This window comes from Stenella coeruleoalba, assembly GCF_951394435.1.
Source record: "Stenella coeruleoalba genome assembly, chromosome: 2".
In the NCBI taxonomy this organism is placed as follows: domain Eukaryota; kingdom Metazoa; phylum Chordata; class Mammalia; order Artiodactyla; family Delphinidae; genus Stenella; species Stenella coeruleoalba.
Window position 1 is genome coordinate 47,249,293 of NC_137147.1, and position 20,621 is coordinate 47,269,913.

A 20,621-nucleotide genomic window follows, 5' to 3' on the forward strand; every position below is an offset into this window, starting at 1 on the left:
TTTAAATAGCAAATGTTACTTTTAATCATAATCTAAAAAATGGTTATGGATGTGCATGTACTATTTCAATTAACTATCACACGGATTAATCATAGTAGGTGGAGAATAAAGGCTTTCTTGAAGGAGGAATATATACAGACACACATCTATGTTACATATAACAAGATGCTCTCATGAACACTGAGTATAGGTACTGTTTTAAAATAAAATTCAAAAGTCTACGACCTAAACCCAACTTCATCTTGGTTATTAAATAGTTTAGACCATAGTAAATGTAGTCTCATAAAAGACAGGAATATATGTAGGAGAACTGAATCAAACAGATTTTATTAAACTTTTTAGGATGAGGAAAACAAATGATATAAAATAAGTCATAAGAAATACTATCTGGTACTACCGTCTCAAACCATTTTCAAGGTTTTACAAAATACACAGCAAATACAAAAAGCTTCAACATACTCTTCTTTTATAACTTCTGCTGCAATAAATGCAACATTAACAAACATACAAATTTCTTCCATACTTCTTAAAAGTAGAATTACTGAATTACTAATCTTTACAATGTTATTCATATACATTTTTATTCATACTCTTTTAATGAGATCATTTTTGCCAATACATAATTTTCCTTAACTTTATTTTTACATTAAGCCAATATCTGTCATGCAGCCATCAAAAATCTTACAGTAAATTACACAGGTTTGTAGTCCAATTTAGACTCTAGCTTCTTAGAATCAGCCACTTTTCTGACTGCTTTCATGAAGTCTTCCTGTACTACAAAATCATGATCAGCACGAATTGCAAACATACCTGTGGAGAATAAAACAACATGACTGCTATATTTAATATGTGAATTATTTATTATAAGAAAACTAAGGGAGAGGGTAGGTGAAATGGGTAAAGGTGGTCAAAAGGTACAAACTCCCACTTAAAAAAATAAATAAGTCCTGGGGATGTAATGTACAGCATGGTGACTATACTTATTAATACTGCACTGTGTATTTGAAAGATGCTGAGTAGATCACAAGAAAAAAATACTTTTCTTTTCTATGTGTGATGATGGAATGTTAACTAGACTCATTATGGTGATCATTTCATAATATATACAAATACTGAATCATTATGCTGTATACATGAAACTAATATGTCAATTATATCTCAAAAAACTTTAAAGAAAACTAAATAATGTCATATTATTCTATGGAATAAATGTGAAGGAGCTTAGATGTATTACTTCTCAGCCAACAGTTCTAATTTCCTAAAAACCACTATTATTGTTCAATTAATTTCCGTAACTATAGTGAGCACTATTTTCCAAACCAAAAGCTAGAAAACAGTGAGACAATTATCTGTATACTTAAATTCCACCTCACACAGTCCCTGTATCCAATGTCATTTTGAAAAAAACAAAACAAAACCCAACTATCAATAACACATACACATTTTAGGCAGAAGTTTCCTAACTCTACAGGCAGCAATCCCCTGGAAGCAGGGGGCACATGTATGGTTTGGGAAAACACAAAACACCTCAGTAATTTTCATAGCTTTTCCTTGTTAATAATCAAAAGCATAGAGAATAGGAATTAAAGAAAGTCAACAAAAATCAGTGTCATTATTCATGTGAGAAAATTTACCTTTTTTAGGTACAAATTGGTATTTTATAAGACTTTCATATTCAAATATCACCATTCAGTTTTTGCTTTCAAGTTTCTGACAAGTTACTTGTCAAATACTACTTGGCAAGGAGGTAAAAGGTTTGTGGGTTTTTTTTAAACATTAGTTGTGTCATAGATATGGGTCCCAGATTTTGAGACAATCCTAATTGCATGATAAGCTAAAGCTGGTAAGTTATCACTATCTACTAATTAAGTGAATCCTACTACTATTTTCATTGAGGATCTGCTTATACTGAATTTTCACTAACATAAAATGAGTGGGTTGCAATAGAAAATTGCAAGGGTTACTTCCTGTCTTCCCTTTCAAGATTTCTACATAAGGAATATTGGCAATAGTCATTCTATGCTGTCCTCAGAAATCAGGTGAATGGAAATGACTGGTTTTTTTAATAGTGAAGTTTTAAAACCTGTTTAGAAGGCTGTAACTAAATTAGGCAAGTTATTTTTCCAAACCTTGTGCATATTACTGTTTCCAAATCATTATTTAGTGAATGAGTGAATGTGAGATACATTCTAATCCAAAAAGGATGACAATCTCAGGATTTGAATGGAAAAAGACAACTATAATTGAATCAAGTATATTTTAACTCACAGAAAGATATGTTAACAAAAAAGGCTTGAAGACTAATAAAAAGAAAACTCAAGAATTTCAGTATGTCTCCAGATGAAAAGTTTAAAAAGCTTAAATTTTAATCCACACAGAAGTTATAGTTCTTTATTGGAAATAGCTAAAAATAAACTTTTAAAAAATATGTGGAAAAAGAGAGAATATAATTTAATGGTATCAGCCTTTAAGATTTAGATACTGCTTTTGTTTGGATTCCATCTTCACCAAAGCAAGCTTCTAATAATAATTTGGTCTAGTGTAGATTTTGAAAGGAGAATGTCGTAAGTTACCCCTAGTAGTTCAGGCTACTGACTGCTTACCTTTTAATATTTTTGTTTACTAGTAAGTCTTTGTGAGCATGATTTATGTGATTTGTACTGAGAGTTTCTGGACCTGCAGATCTTTGATCCAGATACTGAGTCACAGTATACCCATGAAGATACTCCTATGGAGAAGCCATGTCTGAGCAGCCTCTTTAAACACTGTCTGTTGAATTTACAAGAAATGTTAAAATAAGGCTAATGGTGATATGAAAACAAGAAGAAATCACATATTGTAATACTTAAAAAGTGTTCATATGCAACCTATGAAAGTCAGTGACTATAAAATCTACTGTAGATATTTTTTTAATTTTAAGATTCTGTGTGGAGGACAAAAACTAAATGACCATATGTATGGTTTTAAAGCCACTTGGTACCAGAAATAAAAATAAAATCACACAATCCACAGAAAAAATTATACTAAAAAACTACTACATTTCCACAAGTTGAATGAACACAAAATTCATAAATCAATCTTTCAAAGGTTAACTACTGACAGGCTAGTATCAGAAGGCATGTCATCCATTTTGTAGCAGATACCCCCAGTGCTGGCCCAGTCGGATTTCAGCCACAGGTGTGGCAGATAGCTCTGTACAGTCTCAGACTTACTCCAGGGGGACAGCATGCTATCACTATGCATGTCTTTCCACATTCTACCCTAAGGCATCCATAAGTGCAAAGAAGTTAACATCCTCAAGGGCAAATCTCATCCCACGGAGGAATGGAGGATGACAGCTGGTAAATAAATGTCTAGTCTCCCATATTTCAGCCAGATAATCCTGGAAAGAATTCTGTATGTTTCTCTGAGGTCTCATCAGAATCAAACCCCTCTTGCTTACAAGTTATTTCAGTGATGCACCCTTATAACAGCTTTCCCTCTTCCCATTTCACTTGCCCTATTCTCTACTTCTTGGAATCAATTTCCCAGAAAATAACAAGCACTCAAATCCTTGCAAAGCTCAGGCTCTGCTTTTGGACAAACTCAAACACATTTTTAGCAAATTAAACAAATCAAAATCAATAGTAAAAACTGTACTTTAAACCCTTACCTGCTTCAGTACAAACATTTCTCAGGTCTGCTCCATTAAAGCCATCTGAAAGCTTCACAATTGCTTCATAATCTGTTTAGGAAAAATACTGGAAATCAGTTAAAAAAATAATGATAGGAGACCTTTTTTGGATTTATTCCCATATAGAAAATTTAACTTAAGAGCCTGCTTCGAATTTAGTCAGCTAGGCATCAACTCTGTTAACATTCCACAACGTTAACAACAAAAATCAATACTTCTATTAAGTAAACCAGCACCAAGCAGAAATAAACATACTTCTAAAACTCTAAGACCAAGAAATATCAAGATCTGAAAGCATCTTAACCTGTTTCTACACAGAGAAACTGTTAAGTGCATGTGAACTTTAGATATGTCAAGCTATGACTTTTATTAAAACTGTAACCAAGTATCTAATTTGAATAAATCTAGAATATTCAAAACCAACTGTAACCACAATGGAATTTAATCACATAAGGCAAATATAAAATATACCAAAAATAGTCTTCAGACATCATTTTATCATACAGAATTTTTAAATGCTAGAGTAAACACTGACTAGCTTTTCTGGTTTCTGTGAAAGCTCCAAGTGTTGAGGTATCAGATCTATGATAACAGTAATAGTTAAGTGACCCTTCTATCCACGTGACAGACGAAATGAAGAGCTGCTGCTGGTTTAAGGTAGCAGTTACGGACTTGATGTAGAATAGCGAGAAGAGACACATAAGCTACTACAATGTGAAAAACTGTGATAAGACACCCTTGTCAGGCAATCTGGAGTATGTCAATCTCTATTTGAAATCACACAGATAATTCATTAATTAGTCTTCATTCAGGTTCAAGTTCATGTAAGCTTCTGGAGAGCAGAAATTCCTAAGGTTAGCACAGCATCTGGCACCTAGCAAGAGCTCAGTATTGGAAGAAGCTGGTAAATTCAGTTCAGTCTTTCCAACTCAAAACTTTCACATGAGTAATGAGAAAGGCAATGGTCAACTATTTGTAATTATTTTGGACCACTAACTCGTAAAAAGTTTTTAAAGTTGCTTGGCAATTATACTAGATGCCTCTAGTCCAGGGGTCAGCAAACTTTCTGTAATGGGCAAGACAGTAAATACTTCAGACTTTGTAGATCATATGGTCTCTGTCAAAACTACTCATTTCTGCCACTGTAGTGGGAAAGTAGTCATAGACAATATGTAAATGAATGGGAGTGGTTGTGCTACAACAAAACTTTATTTACAAAAACAGAAGGCATACAGAATTTAGCCCACAATAGAATACATGGCTTGCTGGCCTTTACACTAGTCCAGTCTCTCACTTCTATAACTATTTTGTAATTTTTCCTGTCCTCAAATCTCTAACAGTACTTTCCCATTTTCACTCTTAACTTGCTTTCTATTTCACTGAGAGAATAAACGCATTCAGAAGAAAAATCCTCTAAGTACCTGCCATATTTAAGAACCTGTTATCATCAGCATCTAATATATGCTGCCTTTCCTCCTATTCTCCTGAGAAGTCTATGCTCATAGACAAAGCCAACCTCTCTTCAAAAAAAAGCACATTATCAACTTGTATCTCTCTCCTAGATCATTCCCATCAGCATAAAAAAAAAGTGTTGTAAGTACATGCATCTTAAAGAAAACCCCAAGTCCTCATCTCCATTTCTGCTGCAGCTCCATTTCTTCTCTTCTCCCCTTCGCTAGAGAACGCCTTGAAAGAGGTGGCTAAACTCAATGCCTCTTGTCCCCATCTCTCTGATATCCATTCGAACAAGGCTCTCACTCCTACCACTCCAAAGAAATTTCTTTTGATAAGGTCACCAATGATCTTCACATAGTAAATCCAATCTCAGAACTCTTCTTATCAGACCCATTGTCAGCATTTGACAGGAAATTAGTCCCTCCCTATAGTATTTCTTCATTTATTCTCCAGGACACCATCAGGTCCTGGTTAACTCCTATCTCTGTGACTAACCTTCCTCAGTCTCCTTTGATGGTTCTTCCTCTCAACTTTTTTTATTTCCTCTCAACTTCTTAATGCTGGAATTAGCTCAGTTTTGAATCCCTTCTCTATCAACATTCTCTTCCTTGGAACCATTTTTATGCTGATATTAGCCACATTTATAACTCTAGCACAGGCCACCCCAACGAACTATTGATGCACACAGAATTACTAATCAACATCTTTACTTGGCTATCTAATTGGCATCTCAAATTAAATATTGCCAGAATCAAATTCCTCATTCTCCCTTTAAAATCGAATCTTTCCAGTCTTCCCTTGCTTTAATTGATGGCAATTCCATTTGTTCAGTTGCATGAGTAAAAAACCTAAGTCTTCCCTGGTTCTTCTCTTTAGCTCACACCCTACATCTGATTCATTAGCAAGCCCTGTCACCTCTATTTTCAAAATATGTCCAGAATCTCATTATTTTAAAAGATTTTGCTACCACCTTGGACCAAGCCACCATCATCTTTTGCCTGCATTACTGAAATAACCTCCTAATAGATCCTCTTGTCTCTATCCTTGTCCCTCTAGCTGCAGCCAGATGATCTATTTAACATAAGTGAATTCTGAAATATTTACAGATGAAATGATAATTACTGGAATTTGCTTTTTTTGTGTGTGTGTGGTACGCGGGCCTCTCACTGCTGCGGCCCCTCCCGTTGCGGAGCACAGGCTCCAGACGCACAGGCTCAGCGGCCATTGCTCACAGGCCCAGCCGCTCCGCGGCACGTGGGATCCTCCCAGACCGGGGCACGAACCCGTGTCCCCTGCATTGGCAGGCAAACTCCCAACCACTGCGCCACCAGGGAAGCCCTGGAATTTGCTTTTTAAAAACCCAGAAGGAAGGTAAGAGGTGGGAGAGATTACAGATGAAACAAGATGGGCCAAGGGTTAATTACTGAAGCTGGGGGATGAATTCCTGATAAGATTATACTCATCTCTACTTTTATGTATTTCTAATTTTCTGTAATACAAAGTTAAAAACAATAAAAAGTAAGGTCATATCATTCCTCTGCTCACAATCCTCCAATGGAATCCATTTCACTAAAAACAAAAGCCGAAGTTCCTACACAACGGCCTCAGTAAGGCTCTATACAATCTGATCCCCATTACTTCTATGATTTATTTCACTTGCTACCATCCCAATAACTCTGCCACAGACACCCTGACCTCTATACTGCTCCTGGAATGTTCCATGCACACACCTACTTCAAGGCCTTCTTACTTGCTGTTCCCTCCGCAAATTTCCCCCAAATATCCATACTTAGCTCCTTCACCTTTTAGGTCACTGCTTAAAAATCACCTTGGTAAGGCGTTCCCTGTGTCTCCTCCTCCCCACCTCTATTCAAAATGTATACATTCGGGCTTCCCTGGTGGCACAGTCGAAAATCTGCATGTAACTCATCGCGGCCCTCCATGTTCATGGTTCTGCATCTGTGGATTCAACCAACCCCAACCAGGTAGTACTATAGCATTTACTAGTTAAAAAAAAAATCCACGTATAAGTAGACCCACACAGTTCAAACCCATTTTGCTCAAGGGTCAAGTGAATATTTTACTTTCTTCACCTGCCTTTCCTGACAAAAATGTAAGTTATATAAAGGCAGGAATTTATCTGTTTTGTTCATTGCTATATCCTCAGCACTTAGAACAATTCTTAGCATACAGCACATGCTCAATAACTATTAGCTAAATTCAAGACCACCATGTTTCCTGAATTTAAAACTAGATTTGGTAGACTATCAGTGATATTCAATAGCATTTTACTTCATTTACCAAATGTAAATATATATAAAATAGGTTATTTACTTACCTATTTCACCATGCTTTGTAATGGGACCTGCATGGATTTTTAATATATCTAACCTTGCTTGTTCGTTTGGTAAATCAATATCTGAAAATAAGAAAATTATAAGAAATTCTTTTGCAGTCAGGTTTTTTGTTTTTTAAATAAAGTAGGGGGTGAGGAGGAGGTATGGGAAGAGAAATGGACATAGACAAAGGGAAATGGACAGCAGGCACAAAAGCTTAACTTACGTATTTTTCTATCTAATCTGCCTGGACGAAGCAAAGCAGGATCCAGTGTATCTGGTCTGTTTGTAGCCATGATCATTTTAACTCTATGTAGAGTATCAAATCCATCCATCTGATTCAGTAGCTAAGAATATATTTGTGAATATAAATCAAAGGCACATTTTATAAAGCATCCCAACCATTGAAAAAACACATAGCACACACCTTTTATAAAATGACTAAGACCATGAAATGTATTGCTTACAGATACATATGTGATGTGCAGAATGATCGTTTGATGGAATCATATTTTTTTCTCTCTTACATAAAGGGATATATATTCCATCCTAAAAGTTCCAAGATAGATTATTTAATGGGTTTTTTTTGGCCGTGCCTTGCAGTATGCAGGATCTTAGTTCCACGACCAGGGATCGAACCCGTGTCCCCTGCCGGGGAAGAACAGAGTCTTAACCAATCGACTGCCAGGGAAGTCTCCAAGATAGATTATTCAACTATGTACCTTTGTATAGCTATCAGATAGTTTTAATAAATCTGAAGGCATCCATCCAGTCACGAATTATGAAACTAAGTTATGTGGACCTGATTTCCAATGTTCGAATTTTTTTGTTACAATTACTTTTAAAATAATGTTTCAAGAGCTTATGGCATGCCAGACATAAAATTTACATCAGGATAACTGGAAACAATGATTTTCTACAAACTTGATAATAAATCCATTAAATATCTTTTCAAATAATTCTACTTACACAGAAATACTGAGATACCTAACACATTTCCTTCAATTCCTAAAGTTTTCTTGAATAAATGTTGAAAAATCTAACTGCATTCAACAAACACTTTAAAACAAAGCTAGCCTGACAATATGTCTATTTCTTCATGCCAATATGTCTAACATACCCTAAGTGTTAGCTAACAACGTATCAGCTACATGAATAAAACTAGTATCTGCGTTTTAAAAAAAATACCTCAATTTAAGGCTTCTAATAGACTCTACAACTAATTTTAAAATACTGTCTTTTCTGAGCAGACAATTTATAAAAAACAATTTTCAAATACCCCTACTGAGACAGTAGTTGACAATGCATTACCTATGCTACCTATCTATTCATAGGAGTTGGAAAATGTGTTTGGAATCTTGCCATCACTTTCACAGAATGTGGAGTGGGAAAAGACTTTAATATACATTTCAATATCCCATCATCCATCTTCAATAATCAAAACTATTTTAGTTTCCTTTCACTCTCAGCAATAAAGAGAGGAAAGTATTAGTAATTTTTAGAGCAGCCTCATACATAGTTACAATTCATTTACTGCCACTAGTTTAAATATATTTGTCACTCATAAAATATCTGAATAAAACTAACACAAAATCACATTCACAATGTAAGTACAATATATAATTTTTTAAATGGCCAGTCTGCTCAAAAAATGTAGAACGGTACAGCTGTAACTCACATGAAATTTTGCAGATATCCCTATTATTTTCTAGTACTCATTTTCTTACTAGAGATTGTGGTAAAGAAAACTGTTCATTCCTGTCAATACTGTACTTTCAAATTTCATACTTAAGTGCATTCTTCATTTAAACCATTATCCATATTTTGACCTTCAAATATCCAATGTTCACTTCTTCACTTTATAAACATTGATTTCTTTACAAACAGGCTTTACCAAATATTACCTCCATTAAAGTTCTCTGAATCTCTCTATCAGCTGAAGTACCCTCAGAAAACCGACGACCACCTAAAATAATGATGTGGAAACTCGTATGCATTACTCCTTTCCTCTTTAAGCATCATTTAAGAAAATATGAAAATGATAGTGTCTGGGGTTTAAAACATTAAGATGAAAATAAATTAACAAGAATTACACTGACAAAATTCGAATTGATTTTGGTATGTTTATCATTTTCTCAATGTTAAAGGTTATTTATTGAGAGTGGTTAAACTTTCTTAAGAATTTTTTTAAAGTAACATTCAATTCATTTTGCTACTTCACACAAATTGCAGTTAGAGGTGAAAAGAGAGGGGAAAAGTTCTTTTAGATTAAAAAAATATTCCTAACAGTTCAAGAAAAGTTTAAAATAAATTTTAAGAAGTGTTATTCTTACCAATAGCATCTATTTCATCCATAAAAATGATGCATGGCTGATGGTCCCTGGCATAATTAAACATTTCTCGGATCAAACGAGCACTTTCACCAATGTACTTGTCTACAATAGAACTAGATACAACCTGATTAAAGGAAAAACATGGTAAACATAGGAAAATTCAAATAAAATTTATTTTCAATAGCTACAAAAAGAATATTCCCTTTACCTTTAAGAAATTGCAATCCAACTGGCTAGCAACAGCTCGTGCCAAGAGTGTTTTTCCTGTACCTAGGAATGATAAATGAAGTCCTAATTAAATGGAAAGTAAAACAAATTTTCAAAAGCCTTTAAGAATGTAATCCTTTGAATAGTAAATTTTGCAAAATGGAAGCTAAGTCTTAAATAAAAGCATTTAAAATCATTTAAAATCCCAAAGCACTTCCACTCTCAATATTAAAATTTAAAATTTTATTCAAAATATCCCTTCTAATTTTATTTTAAGCAAACTGAATACATAACTTTAGAAATATATCAAAGCCAACTTACAAAGAGACTGTGATGGAAACTTGTACATTCAAATACATTGGGATATACTGAACACTGAGTGGACCTTTGCCTACGTATGATATTGTAATATCAAGTATTTGTTATTTGGAAACTACTGATTCAGTGGGTTATGAAAATCTTCCAAATACTGGCATTTTCCATTATATAATATTAAAAAGTCACATTTGTTAATACCATCTCCGATCTCATCCTGTCTTATATTAACAAACACATTGGAAAGTTGTCAAGCTCATAATACCAGAGGTAAAGTTTTCAAAAACTTAATTTTCGTTTGAAAGCTCAAATTTATCACTGGCTACAGATGGTGTCAGTTGTTTGCTTTAACATGATTGGCTAACTTCATTCATTTTTTTAAAAAAATGTGTGCAGGGACTTCCCTGGTGGCACAGTGCTTAAGAATCCACCTGCTAATGCAGGGGACATGGGTTTGATCCCTGGTCCAGGAAGATCCCACATGCCATGGAGCAACTAAACCGTGCACCACAACTACTGAGCCTGGGCTCTAGAGCCCCTGCTCTGCAACAAGAGAAGCCACCGCAATGAGAAGCCCGCACACAGCAACGAAGTGTAGCCCCTGCTCGCCGCAACTAGAGAACGCCCGCGCACAGCAATGAAGATCCAACACAGCCAAAAATAAATAAATAAATAATAAATTTTAAAAAAAAAATGTGTGCAAGGTAACCAATAACCAGTCTGATAACTGACTGTAAATTATCCTTTCAAGTAAAAATGGCATTCCGTGAAAAGCAGCTAATACAGCAGGCAACTCAAATAATCACACAAATGCTTTTCCTGGAGATATCTTATTCAGTATGCAACAGAAGTACTTTATATGCATTTTCCATTTCATCACAGAATACAACACATTATTCAAGGATCAAAAGTTAATATTTTTAATGCTTTAGCAAGGACATTTTAAAGTGAAACTGACATCTTTTTTTAAAAATACTGCAAATGTGAGTGGCCCCAAACACAATGACTACTATACCATTTTGTGCCACTGACTTAATTGATTCATACTATGGTATGAGTAGCTTTACCCTCATTGCTTTGCACCATCAGCACAGATGTTAGTTGCTTTTTTCTTTTTCACTGTGTTGACATCTTAGTATTACAAGAGTAATTCTGACCTTGCAGAATCCCTGAAAGTGTCTCTGGGACACCCAGAGGTCTGTGAACCACACAAGACCATTGCTTAGAATCACATGGCATGTTTAGATATATATACCCTATGAAGCACAAGAGGACTAAGCAAGACTAAGAAAACAGTAGACACACATCCCCAATCCCTTCCTTACTCTGAACAGAATGGAGGCTGGAATTGTCACATTAATTATCTCCATCTCATTTTTTTACTCCTTCATTCATTCATTCGCTCATAGTGGGGCAGACATGATTTAATACCAACCTGGTGGTCCATATAACAAACAGCCTTTTGGAGGTATTATTCCTACACGTTGGAATAATTCTGGGTTTGTAAGAGGCAATTCTATTACCTAGAAAAGAAGTTGCATGTTTCTTAAAACGTTAATAAAGATTTTGATGTACTTTCAAATATTTTAAGTAAACTATCAGCAGATTTATGTACATACATCATAATTCGTAATAGATCTAGAATTCAGTGCTATGTAAAACCATTTATATTAGAGGTTTTTCTTCAGATAGATGTAAGATACCTCTTAAATCTAAAAATCTTAAAATATTTTTTAAATTAATTAATTAAAAAGCATGTGGTAATTTGAACTATTTATTATTTAATACACTTGCTAAAATAACCACACACTTGATTAGAGTGATGTTTGCACAGGCATATAATCTGTCAAACACATTTGAACTGTACACTTAAAAAACGTGAATTTTACTGAAGGTAAATTATGCCTCAACGAAATAATTAACACTACAAAAAATCAGTTAAGCAAAAAAACAAAAAGATTACACTGGTGTGCATCTGAATACAACAAAAAATAATTATAAAATGGGGAACTTTGGTAAGATATAACTGCCACTAAGAGAAATGGTACATAAAATTTTCTTATGTTGGTATTTTGTCATAGTAGTCTTAAAAAAACCCATAAATTCTGCTCTCAATGTTAAGACTGATTCAAAGAAAGAGAAGTGGAGAACAGCAAAAGTGAGGATTTGACTGCCCAGTTTAAACTCTTTACTTGAGAGATAAACCTCTACTGAATAACTCTGTCCATAAGGTATGATTAAGACACGTCAAAATTGTGAGAAATTAATATTCGCAATTGTCTGCAGATGTATACCGCATGTCCTTGGTGTGTGTGCGTGTGTCTGTGTGTGTGAGAGAGATTCATTCTGCTCCTATGGCTGATGCAGCAAATCACTGTAAAATATTTCACTGTTTCATGAAGCACTTGTTCTTCCTCTTTTCATTAACTATAATGTGAAAAGAATAGGCTTTTATTTATGCTTAGGCCAATGCTTCCGCAAGTATGGTTGAAAAAAAAAAACAACTTGGTTTCATAATCACCTGGAATGCTTGTTTAAATGCTAATTCCTGTGCCCCACCCCCAAGCCACTGCATCAAAACCATGCAGAGGGCCTAGGAATCTGTATCTTTAATAAGAGTTCCAGAAAATTTAAAGTGCTGAAGTTTGAAAACTACTGGTTTAGGGCTTAAATCAGATAATGTAAGCCATTCTAATTAATCAAATTCATTCCTGAGTATTTCCATCCTAAATTAAGAGGAAATCAATACAACAATGTAATTTGCTTAAAAGAGAATTGTTAAGAAGCTATCTGTGTTGTAAAGCAAGGCAACCCTGATTTGATTCTTCATGTAAGAACTTAAAGTTTAAGCCACGCTAAAGCCAATATTTTTCTTAGATGACAGCAAACAGCTTTATCAAAATAAAATATTTAAGGCACAGATAACTTACTCTATTTAAGGGCAATAGGAAATCAATGAGGTTATGGGAAAAACTACATTACACACACTATCCAAATGTGCTCTGACCCAACTAAACTACTAAGATAAACAAAATACCAGATGGTATGGGCAGTGGATTACATCCATTATTCTTAGCTTTTTTTCCTTCTTGGTCATAAAAAGAGCAGGATTTTTCAAACACCAAATTATCTCCAAATTTAACAAAAACCCATAATTTTCATAGCTAGAGATTCAGTGCTTTTCTTCTCTTGGCAAAAATATTATATCTATAATATTCAGTAAACACTATTTGGATAAAGTGATTTTACATCCTCTTTCTCCCTTCAGGCATTTTAAAACCCATACTACTTCTTAGTAAGTTCAGAGAATAAAGCACACACTACCAACCTCTCGTAACTCCCGAATCTGTTCTGACAAACCTCCGATCTCAGAATAAGAAACATTCCCGGGGTCCTCATGCGACATGTTGTAAACCAGTGGGTCCACCTCTCTTGGCAAATACCTGTAATGATAAGGTGTGTATTTTTCTTTTAAAAGATGTATTTTCTCTCAGCCTACAAATAGAGTATAAATGACTTGCTTATGCAAGCACCTGTAGGTGATCTTGGAAAATCATGTTGGGACTTCCCTGGTGGTGCAGTGGTTAAGAATCCGCCTGCCAATGCAGGGGACACGGGTTCGAGCCCTGGTCCGGAAGATCCCACATGCCATGGAACAGCTAAGCCCATGCACCACAACTACTGAGCCTGCGCTCTAGAGACTGCAAGCCACAACTACAGAGCCCGCGTGCCACAACTACTGAAGCCCAAGTGCCTAGAGCCTGTGCTCCACAACAAGAGAAGCCACCACAATGAGAAGCTCGTGCACCGCAACAAAGAGTAGCCCCCGCTCGCTGCAACTAGAGAAAGCCCATGCATAGCAATGAAGACCCAATGCAGCCAAATAAATAAATTTATTATTTTTTAAAAAAAAAAATGTTTAAATTAATTTGAAATTAGGAAAAGCTGAAAAGTGGCAAAACATTCAGTGATCTCAAGAAGCATATATTTTGGATAAAATCTTCCCTCCGTGAAAATGAGACGTAAACTAAATAGTACAAGAAACGTACCTCATGATAGTTAGTGTAGTCATATCCAAAGCAACTCTTGTTCCTGGCTTCAGCTTACTTTTGTCAAGCTAATTGTGTAAAACAAAAGGTGTTACCCAAACACTTGAAAAGGGGAATAACACTCTAACAAGAGCATAGTTAGAAGCCAAATAATCATTTTTACCCTTCCGAGAGAACACTAAGATTAGATTATAAACACCATGCCCAAGGGAAGGGTTTATAAAAAGTAGTAATTCAAAGTTATTTCCTTCTGCTCCTTAAAAGAGCGCCCTTTTGTGCAATCTCAGTGTGAAATGAGAAATCACTAATATATAAAGTCTGAGGTGGCAACAACCTTGTTTTTGAAGAAGGAACTGACTGCAATATTTTACTTTCAAAGGCTCACTATTTAATATAGTTTTGCTCATTATTTTGATTTAGGCACTGTAGTACAGTGACTTTGGCAATTGGTACCAAAGCATTTATACAGAAATCCCTTAATGAACATTTGGAGGGGAAGGACAGGAAAGCATCTTAAAGGTATATCCATTAGATTTATTTTAAAAACTATAGTTTTGGGAAGTATGTGTTATGTGATCATAGGAGATAAGGGGGATATGCACTCTATTTCCCCTTAGAGATTTTTTATTAAAATTCTAAAGAACAAACAAAAAAACCCCAGCAACCTTCATTCATGCTTTTGCTACATGCCAGACACTATGGTAAATATATTACTGTACATATTAAGTTGAATCATACTAAACAATTTATTGGCATATTTAACTTATTTGGATAGAAGTGGAGAGAATCTATCCAAATAGATTCAAATCACACTCAGGCTGTTACTTGTCAAAAATAAAGTTATTTTTCGAAAAAACTATAATTTTTTCGTTTTTTCGAAAAGTGCAACAAAAAAAATAATAAACTGCTTGCCAATACAATTTCAGAATCATACAAATTACTGACCACTTTTCACAGGATTTTGCAAACAGCGCTCAGTTTAGGATTTAGTGCCAATTAAAATGAAGTGAAGATATGCTAAATACTAGGTTTAATATAATGGATTAAACTAAGAATAATTGTCAGGTACAGTAGTCCTCCCCTTATCCACATTTTCAGTTACCTGAAAATATTAAATGAAAAATTCCAGAAATAAACTAATCCTAAGTTTTAAATTTCATGCTGTTCTGAGTAGCGTGATGAAAGCTCTGTCCTTGGGACATGAATCATCCCTTTGTCCAGCGTATTAGTAGCCCTCTCGGTTATCAGATCCACTGTCCTGCTGACTGAAGTACTTGTGGTCAAATAATCCTTATTTTACTTAATAATGGCCCCAAAGCACAATGGTAGTGATGCTGGCCATTCAGATATGGCAAAGAGAAGCCACAGACCGCTTCCTAATGAAACGGGGAAAGTTCTCGACTTAATAAGGAAATAAAAATCAAATGCTGAGGTTGCTATAATCTAGAGTAAGAACGAATCTTCTATCCATGCACTTGTGAAGAAGAAAAAAGAAACCTGTGCTAGTTTTGCTGTCACGCCTCAAACTGCAAAAGTTATGGCGACAGGGCATGACAAGTGCTGAGTTAAGATGGAAAAGGCATTAAATTTGTACAAGATATTTTGAGAGAGACCACATTCACATGACTTTTGTAACAGCATATTTTTTTAATAATTGCTCTATTTTATTATTATTTTTGTTAATCTGTTTCTGTGCATAATTTTTAAATTAAACTTTATCATAGGTATGTATGTAGAGGAAAAAACATAGCATATATAAGGTTTGGTATATGCCCAGGTTTCAGGCATCCACTGGGGGTCTTGGAACATACACCCCACGGATAACAAGGGACCACTGTACTTGAAAATGAGCTTAAACAGAGATGAATATGAAGCTATTTCAACATTTACATCTATAGGGAATATATACTCTGGCTTTTCTAATATTTTCCAGTTTTCAAATACTCTCTTGCCCCTCATACAACCACAAAATATCTTAGACATGCCAACTTTTGGCATCCAGAGGGCCCTGAAAGGGACATAAATATCCTCTGTCGGATTAGGCAACTGAAATTTTGATTTAGAAAATGTCATCCCACTTACATGCTAGGCAAAATCTTAAGACTGAATTTAGTCCCTAGGAAAAATTCAATTCTATAGCCATGTCATATCAATCTTTTAAAACCTGAACCTGACACAACAAATACTCAGTTTAGAAAGCTCTTCCAATGAGTTTATAAGAATTCGCTAAAGACGCTTTCTAAAGAATAGGGTAGTACATAAATTGGCTTCAGAGGCTACTAAATGATCCAAAGCCATTTGTTGGTGATTTTTGATGACTGCAAGATAAAATCTGGAGTTATTTCAATTTGCCGATTCTAATTTAAATGAACTCATACAAAATCAATTTAGCCTCTAGTAAAGACTATAAGTAATATTTTTGAATGTTTAAATATAAAATGTAATTTATAAGGTCTAATACTTTTAAGACCTCTTCAAAAAAAGACACTAAAATAAAATAATCTGAGATTCTTTCACTTCTAAAATTCTTTGATTTCTCAGTGTGTAGAGCTGACTGAGGCAATGCAATAGAGCAGAAAAGTAGAGACTACCGGGAGTCAAACCCATGGTCTGAGTTCAGGCTTTGCTAATAATTAGCTATATCTGAACAAGTCACCTTTGGGAGTTATGGGCATAATGCCTGACCTGCTTACCTTGAGAATTAAATACCTTACATGAAAGCGCTTTTGTCAATTATAAAGCACTATAGAAATGTAAAATGTTACCTGTCGACGACAACCCACAACATATCTTGGTCCATTTGTAGCTTTAACAATGACTAGAGGAAGAAAATGAAAAAACAAATTGAAAAATAGAAAGTAAAAAATAAATATATCCACATTGATGGCAGATTGAGTTTTATTTCTGTTCTCCAAAAGACAAGAATTGAAAGACAACTTAGTCTATGCAATAATATCATCTACCTTCATTACAGGTCATTAAAATAATAAGCATTTCAAAAGTTGGTGGTGGGAGGGAGGGGAGTCTGCTCTTTTTTTCTTTACTAACAATCTAATACACTTACATTTTTCTTCAGTTAATTGCTTAAGTACTTCACCCACAATCTAAGAAAGAAAAAAAAAAAGCATTACTTTTTGCCAAGAGCTAAAAAAACAAATCACCATCACCCTCTACACCCCAAACTCCATTACCTACCTGCCCAACACTTTGTAGGGCCTTCAGATCATTTTCAGACTTTTCATACTGCTTGGTAAGTTCTTTTAATTGTTCCCTTACTGAAAAATATAATTTGAACATTTTAAATTAAATAATCTTAGCGAGTTTAAGTCACTAAGTCTCACTTTATTTAAGTTTATTTAAGTCTATTTCACTTTACGTGTATTTTATATGCACTATATCAAACCACAGAAAACATAATGCCATTTGTAGATGACATGTTTAAAAACGAAATGTTACAGAGAAAGCACCATGTTTTTATTTTCTTGATCAGGAATACTTACTTGTTTGAGCACATATGAGGTTACATTCATAACAGATATTGACATTCTGACACTTCCGGATTTGAGATTACAAACCCGAATGATAAAAGAGTTAGACCCTTCCTCACTTCACCTACCCACATGAACTGTCACTTTGGCTTTCTAACCTAAATAAAGCGCCACAGAATTATACAGTTAAGGTCTTCCTTCATTATTTAAACCATTCAGGTTTGTCAGTGACGGTGCACTAAGAAAAATTATAAGTACTCTTTTGGTTCAGGAGTAAGGGAAAATTGTGTGCCTGACAGAGCACAATTCAAAACACGAGGAAAAAAGAAGAGGACTATGATTGACCGATGGACCCCTTCTCTCTTAAACTCCGCGTTCGGCTTTCCATTCCACTAACAAGCCAACTACCCGAGTCTCGTCTCTTGCTTGAGCTTCTTTGACTCAAGTCTCTTTCCGCCTCCGGGTCCCGGGACTCCACCAACACCGCACTCCTTGCACCTTAACCTGGAAACATCCCTGTGACCCACTTCTTCCCCACTCCCCTCTGGTCATCTTCCAATTCCATCTCAGAACTGGGGATGTTCTCTCTGTCACCTGGACCAGACTGGTCCATTTTCACGCCCGAAGAGGCGTGAAGAAGCTCGGCTTCCGAAGCTATAGGCGGGGATGACAAAGCGCCTTGTCTCCAGACTGAGGCCTTCTCTCCTCGGGGCTCGGTTGCCGAGCTCGGCCAAAGGCCTCCGCTTTGTCAGAGACAGGAGCGGGTCCGGGCACGAGATTATGTGGAAAGAAAGGTGCACTCACACTCCTTGAGACGGCCGTCGATCTCCTTGTGCTCCAGCAGCTTCTTGCGGTAGTCCTGAAGCGCCTTATCTCTAGGGTCCGCCATGATGAGAAGCCGCCGCTCATAGGGGATGCCGGGAATGGCCATGGCCGCCCGGGCGGGGGAAGGGGCGGGGCGAGACAGGAGAGCCTCCCTGGAGGGGCGGGTTTCGTGGAAGACACTGCCCCTTCCGGTTTGCACCGCCTCTGCACTCCACTTCTCCAACGTCTGCGTCTCTATGCGCTAGGGTGCCGGCGTGCACCGAAGGAGACCTCCAGATACACCATCCCCTGCAGGTCAGCCTGGGTAGAGCAAGGGCGCTGTCCCCTGAGAGGCCTTGGTATTTTTAAGTCACTGCTGTTCTGGAACCACAAAAGACTTTGTAATAAACCAAGATGAGAATGAAATAGGGAATATATACATATCTCTCTAAAGAGCTCTGATGGCTTATCGGTATAACACAGATAGCCTACTGGTATAACCCAATACTATCCAGGATCTCCAGGTACAGAAGGAGTAGGATATTTATTCATTTATTCACTCAGTGAGTGAGGTACTAAGGGTTAGATCTGGTGGGAAGATAAAAAAATATCTTCAAAGTGTAATAAATACTATACTATAATGAAAATAAAACATGGTGGTGTTATAGAGTAAGGTGAGGAGAACTAATTTAGCACAGATATCTGAGATAACGAGCCAGATGTGCAACAAACTGGGGAAAAACCTTCCAAACAGAGGAAACAGCAAATGCAAAGATCTTAAGGTGAAAAGGGGGTTGGCTCATTTCTTGGAACAGAAAGAAGGCCAATGAGCCTGGAAGGGGGCGGGTTGTACAGATGAGGGGCACAAGATAAAGATGCCTTCTTTCTGTGCTTTTGGACAAATTAATCTCTCAAAATCTCTGTAGAATGAGCATAATATTTGTACCTATCTCATAGGGATGTCATGAGTATTAAACAACATAGTGTGCCTGTAAGCTATCAACACAACATCTGGCACATAGTAAGCATTCAGTAGTGTTATTTTAAATTGTTTATTTTAAGGGTAGTAATGACCTCAGTTTTTGCGGGACAGGTCCACATTGCTGTACCTCTTCCCAGCATTACTCCTAGGGAGAATTTATTGCTGTTCCAAAAGAATCAGTCACATTCCCCAGACTCCATTTGATCTCATCTTATCCAGTGGCCCAGGATGTTTGAGTTTAAATAGGTATATCTTATATATACATATAAATTGCAAATTTAAGTGAATTAAATTACAAACAAATTATTAGGAAATTAAAAGATGCCTTCAAATTTATTAGGAAAAAATCTTATGGATATTGTGTGAATATTCTATTCTGTTTTTTCTAAATATAACTGGTAATTGCAGTTAGCCAATAAACAAGGAAGGTGGATTGAGCAGGGTTAGTCCCTTCTCCCACTCAGCTGCAACTATTCTGGTCAAACTATACCAAAAGTATATCACCTCTGACGTCAAGAAGAGAGGATGGGGCAAAGAAAAAAATATATATATATAACTCAGTTTGATTCAATTCAATAAATATTTATAAGCACATACTAGTGTGTTATTTCAACATAGCACACCAATATTTTAAACTCCCTTGACTCTTATTCTTTTTCTCTCACCCATCTGGCAAAATACCAACTTCAGTTGAACCTCCTGTCTGTCTTCAGTATGCCTGCAACAGAACAGCCCTGTTCCTTTTTATATGCACCTCTAAGACTGTATCCCTGTCCATCAGAAAATATAGCTTAATTTGTAATTATACATTCCTAGGTGTTCTTAAAGATGCAATTAAATGTGTATTTTCCCCCTAGTAGACTATAAGCTCCAGGAAAACAAGGACTATGACTATTTCTTGCTCATTACTGTATCCCCAGAAGATGGATATATATATATATATATATATATATACACATACATATATACTATTGAATGA

At 35.8% G+C, this 20,621-nt stretch overlaps 1 protein-coding gene across 1 annotated transcript; it reads right to left on the reverse strand.

Annotated features, from left to right (window-relative positions):
• PSMC6 (proteasome 26S subunit, ATPase 6) lies at positions 1 to 18,790 on the reverse strand. The gene is made up of 14 exons (XM_079912815.1): positions 18,661 to 18,790; positions 17,564 to 17,643; positions 17,433 to 17,472; positions 17,134 to 17,186; positions 14,369 to 14,436; positions 13,648 to 13,762; positions 11,755 to 11,842; positions 10,006 to 10,067; positions 9,798 to 9,921; positions 9,369 to 9,430; positions 7,691 to 7,811; positions 7,467 to 7,547; positions 3,653 to 3,724; positions 1 to 810 (listed from the first exon to the last, which is right to left on the reverse strand). The coding sequence occupies exons 1-14, from the start codon at positions 18,785 to 18,787 to the stop codon at positions 692 to 694; spliced, it is 1,212 nt and encodes a 403-aa protein (XP_079768941.1). The 5' UTR covers positions 18,788 to 18,790; the 3' UTR covers positions 1 to 691.
• Positions 18,791 to 20,621: the final 1,831 nt, after the last annotated feature.

Coding starts and splice junctions, on each gene's coding strand:
- PSMC6 (XM_079912815.1), bottom strand. CDS start 18,787: ATGGCCATTCCCGGCATCCCCTATGAGCGGCGGCTTCTCATCATGGCG. Junction 17,644..18,660: donor CGACGGCCGTCTCAAGGAGT/GTGAGTGCACCT, acceptor TATATTTTTCAG/TAAGGGAACAATTAAAAGAA. Junction 9,431..9,797: donor GGATGAAATAGATGCTATTG/GTAAGAATAACA, acceptor TCATTATTTTAG/GTGGTCGTCGGTTTTCTGAG.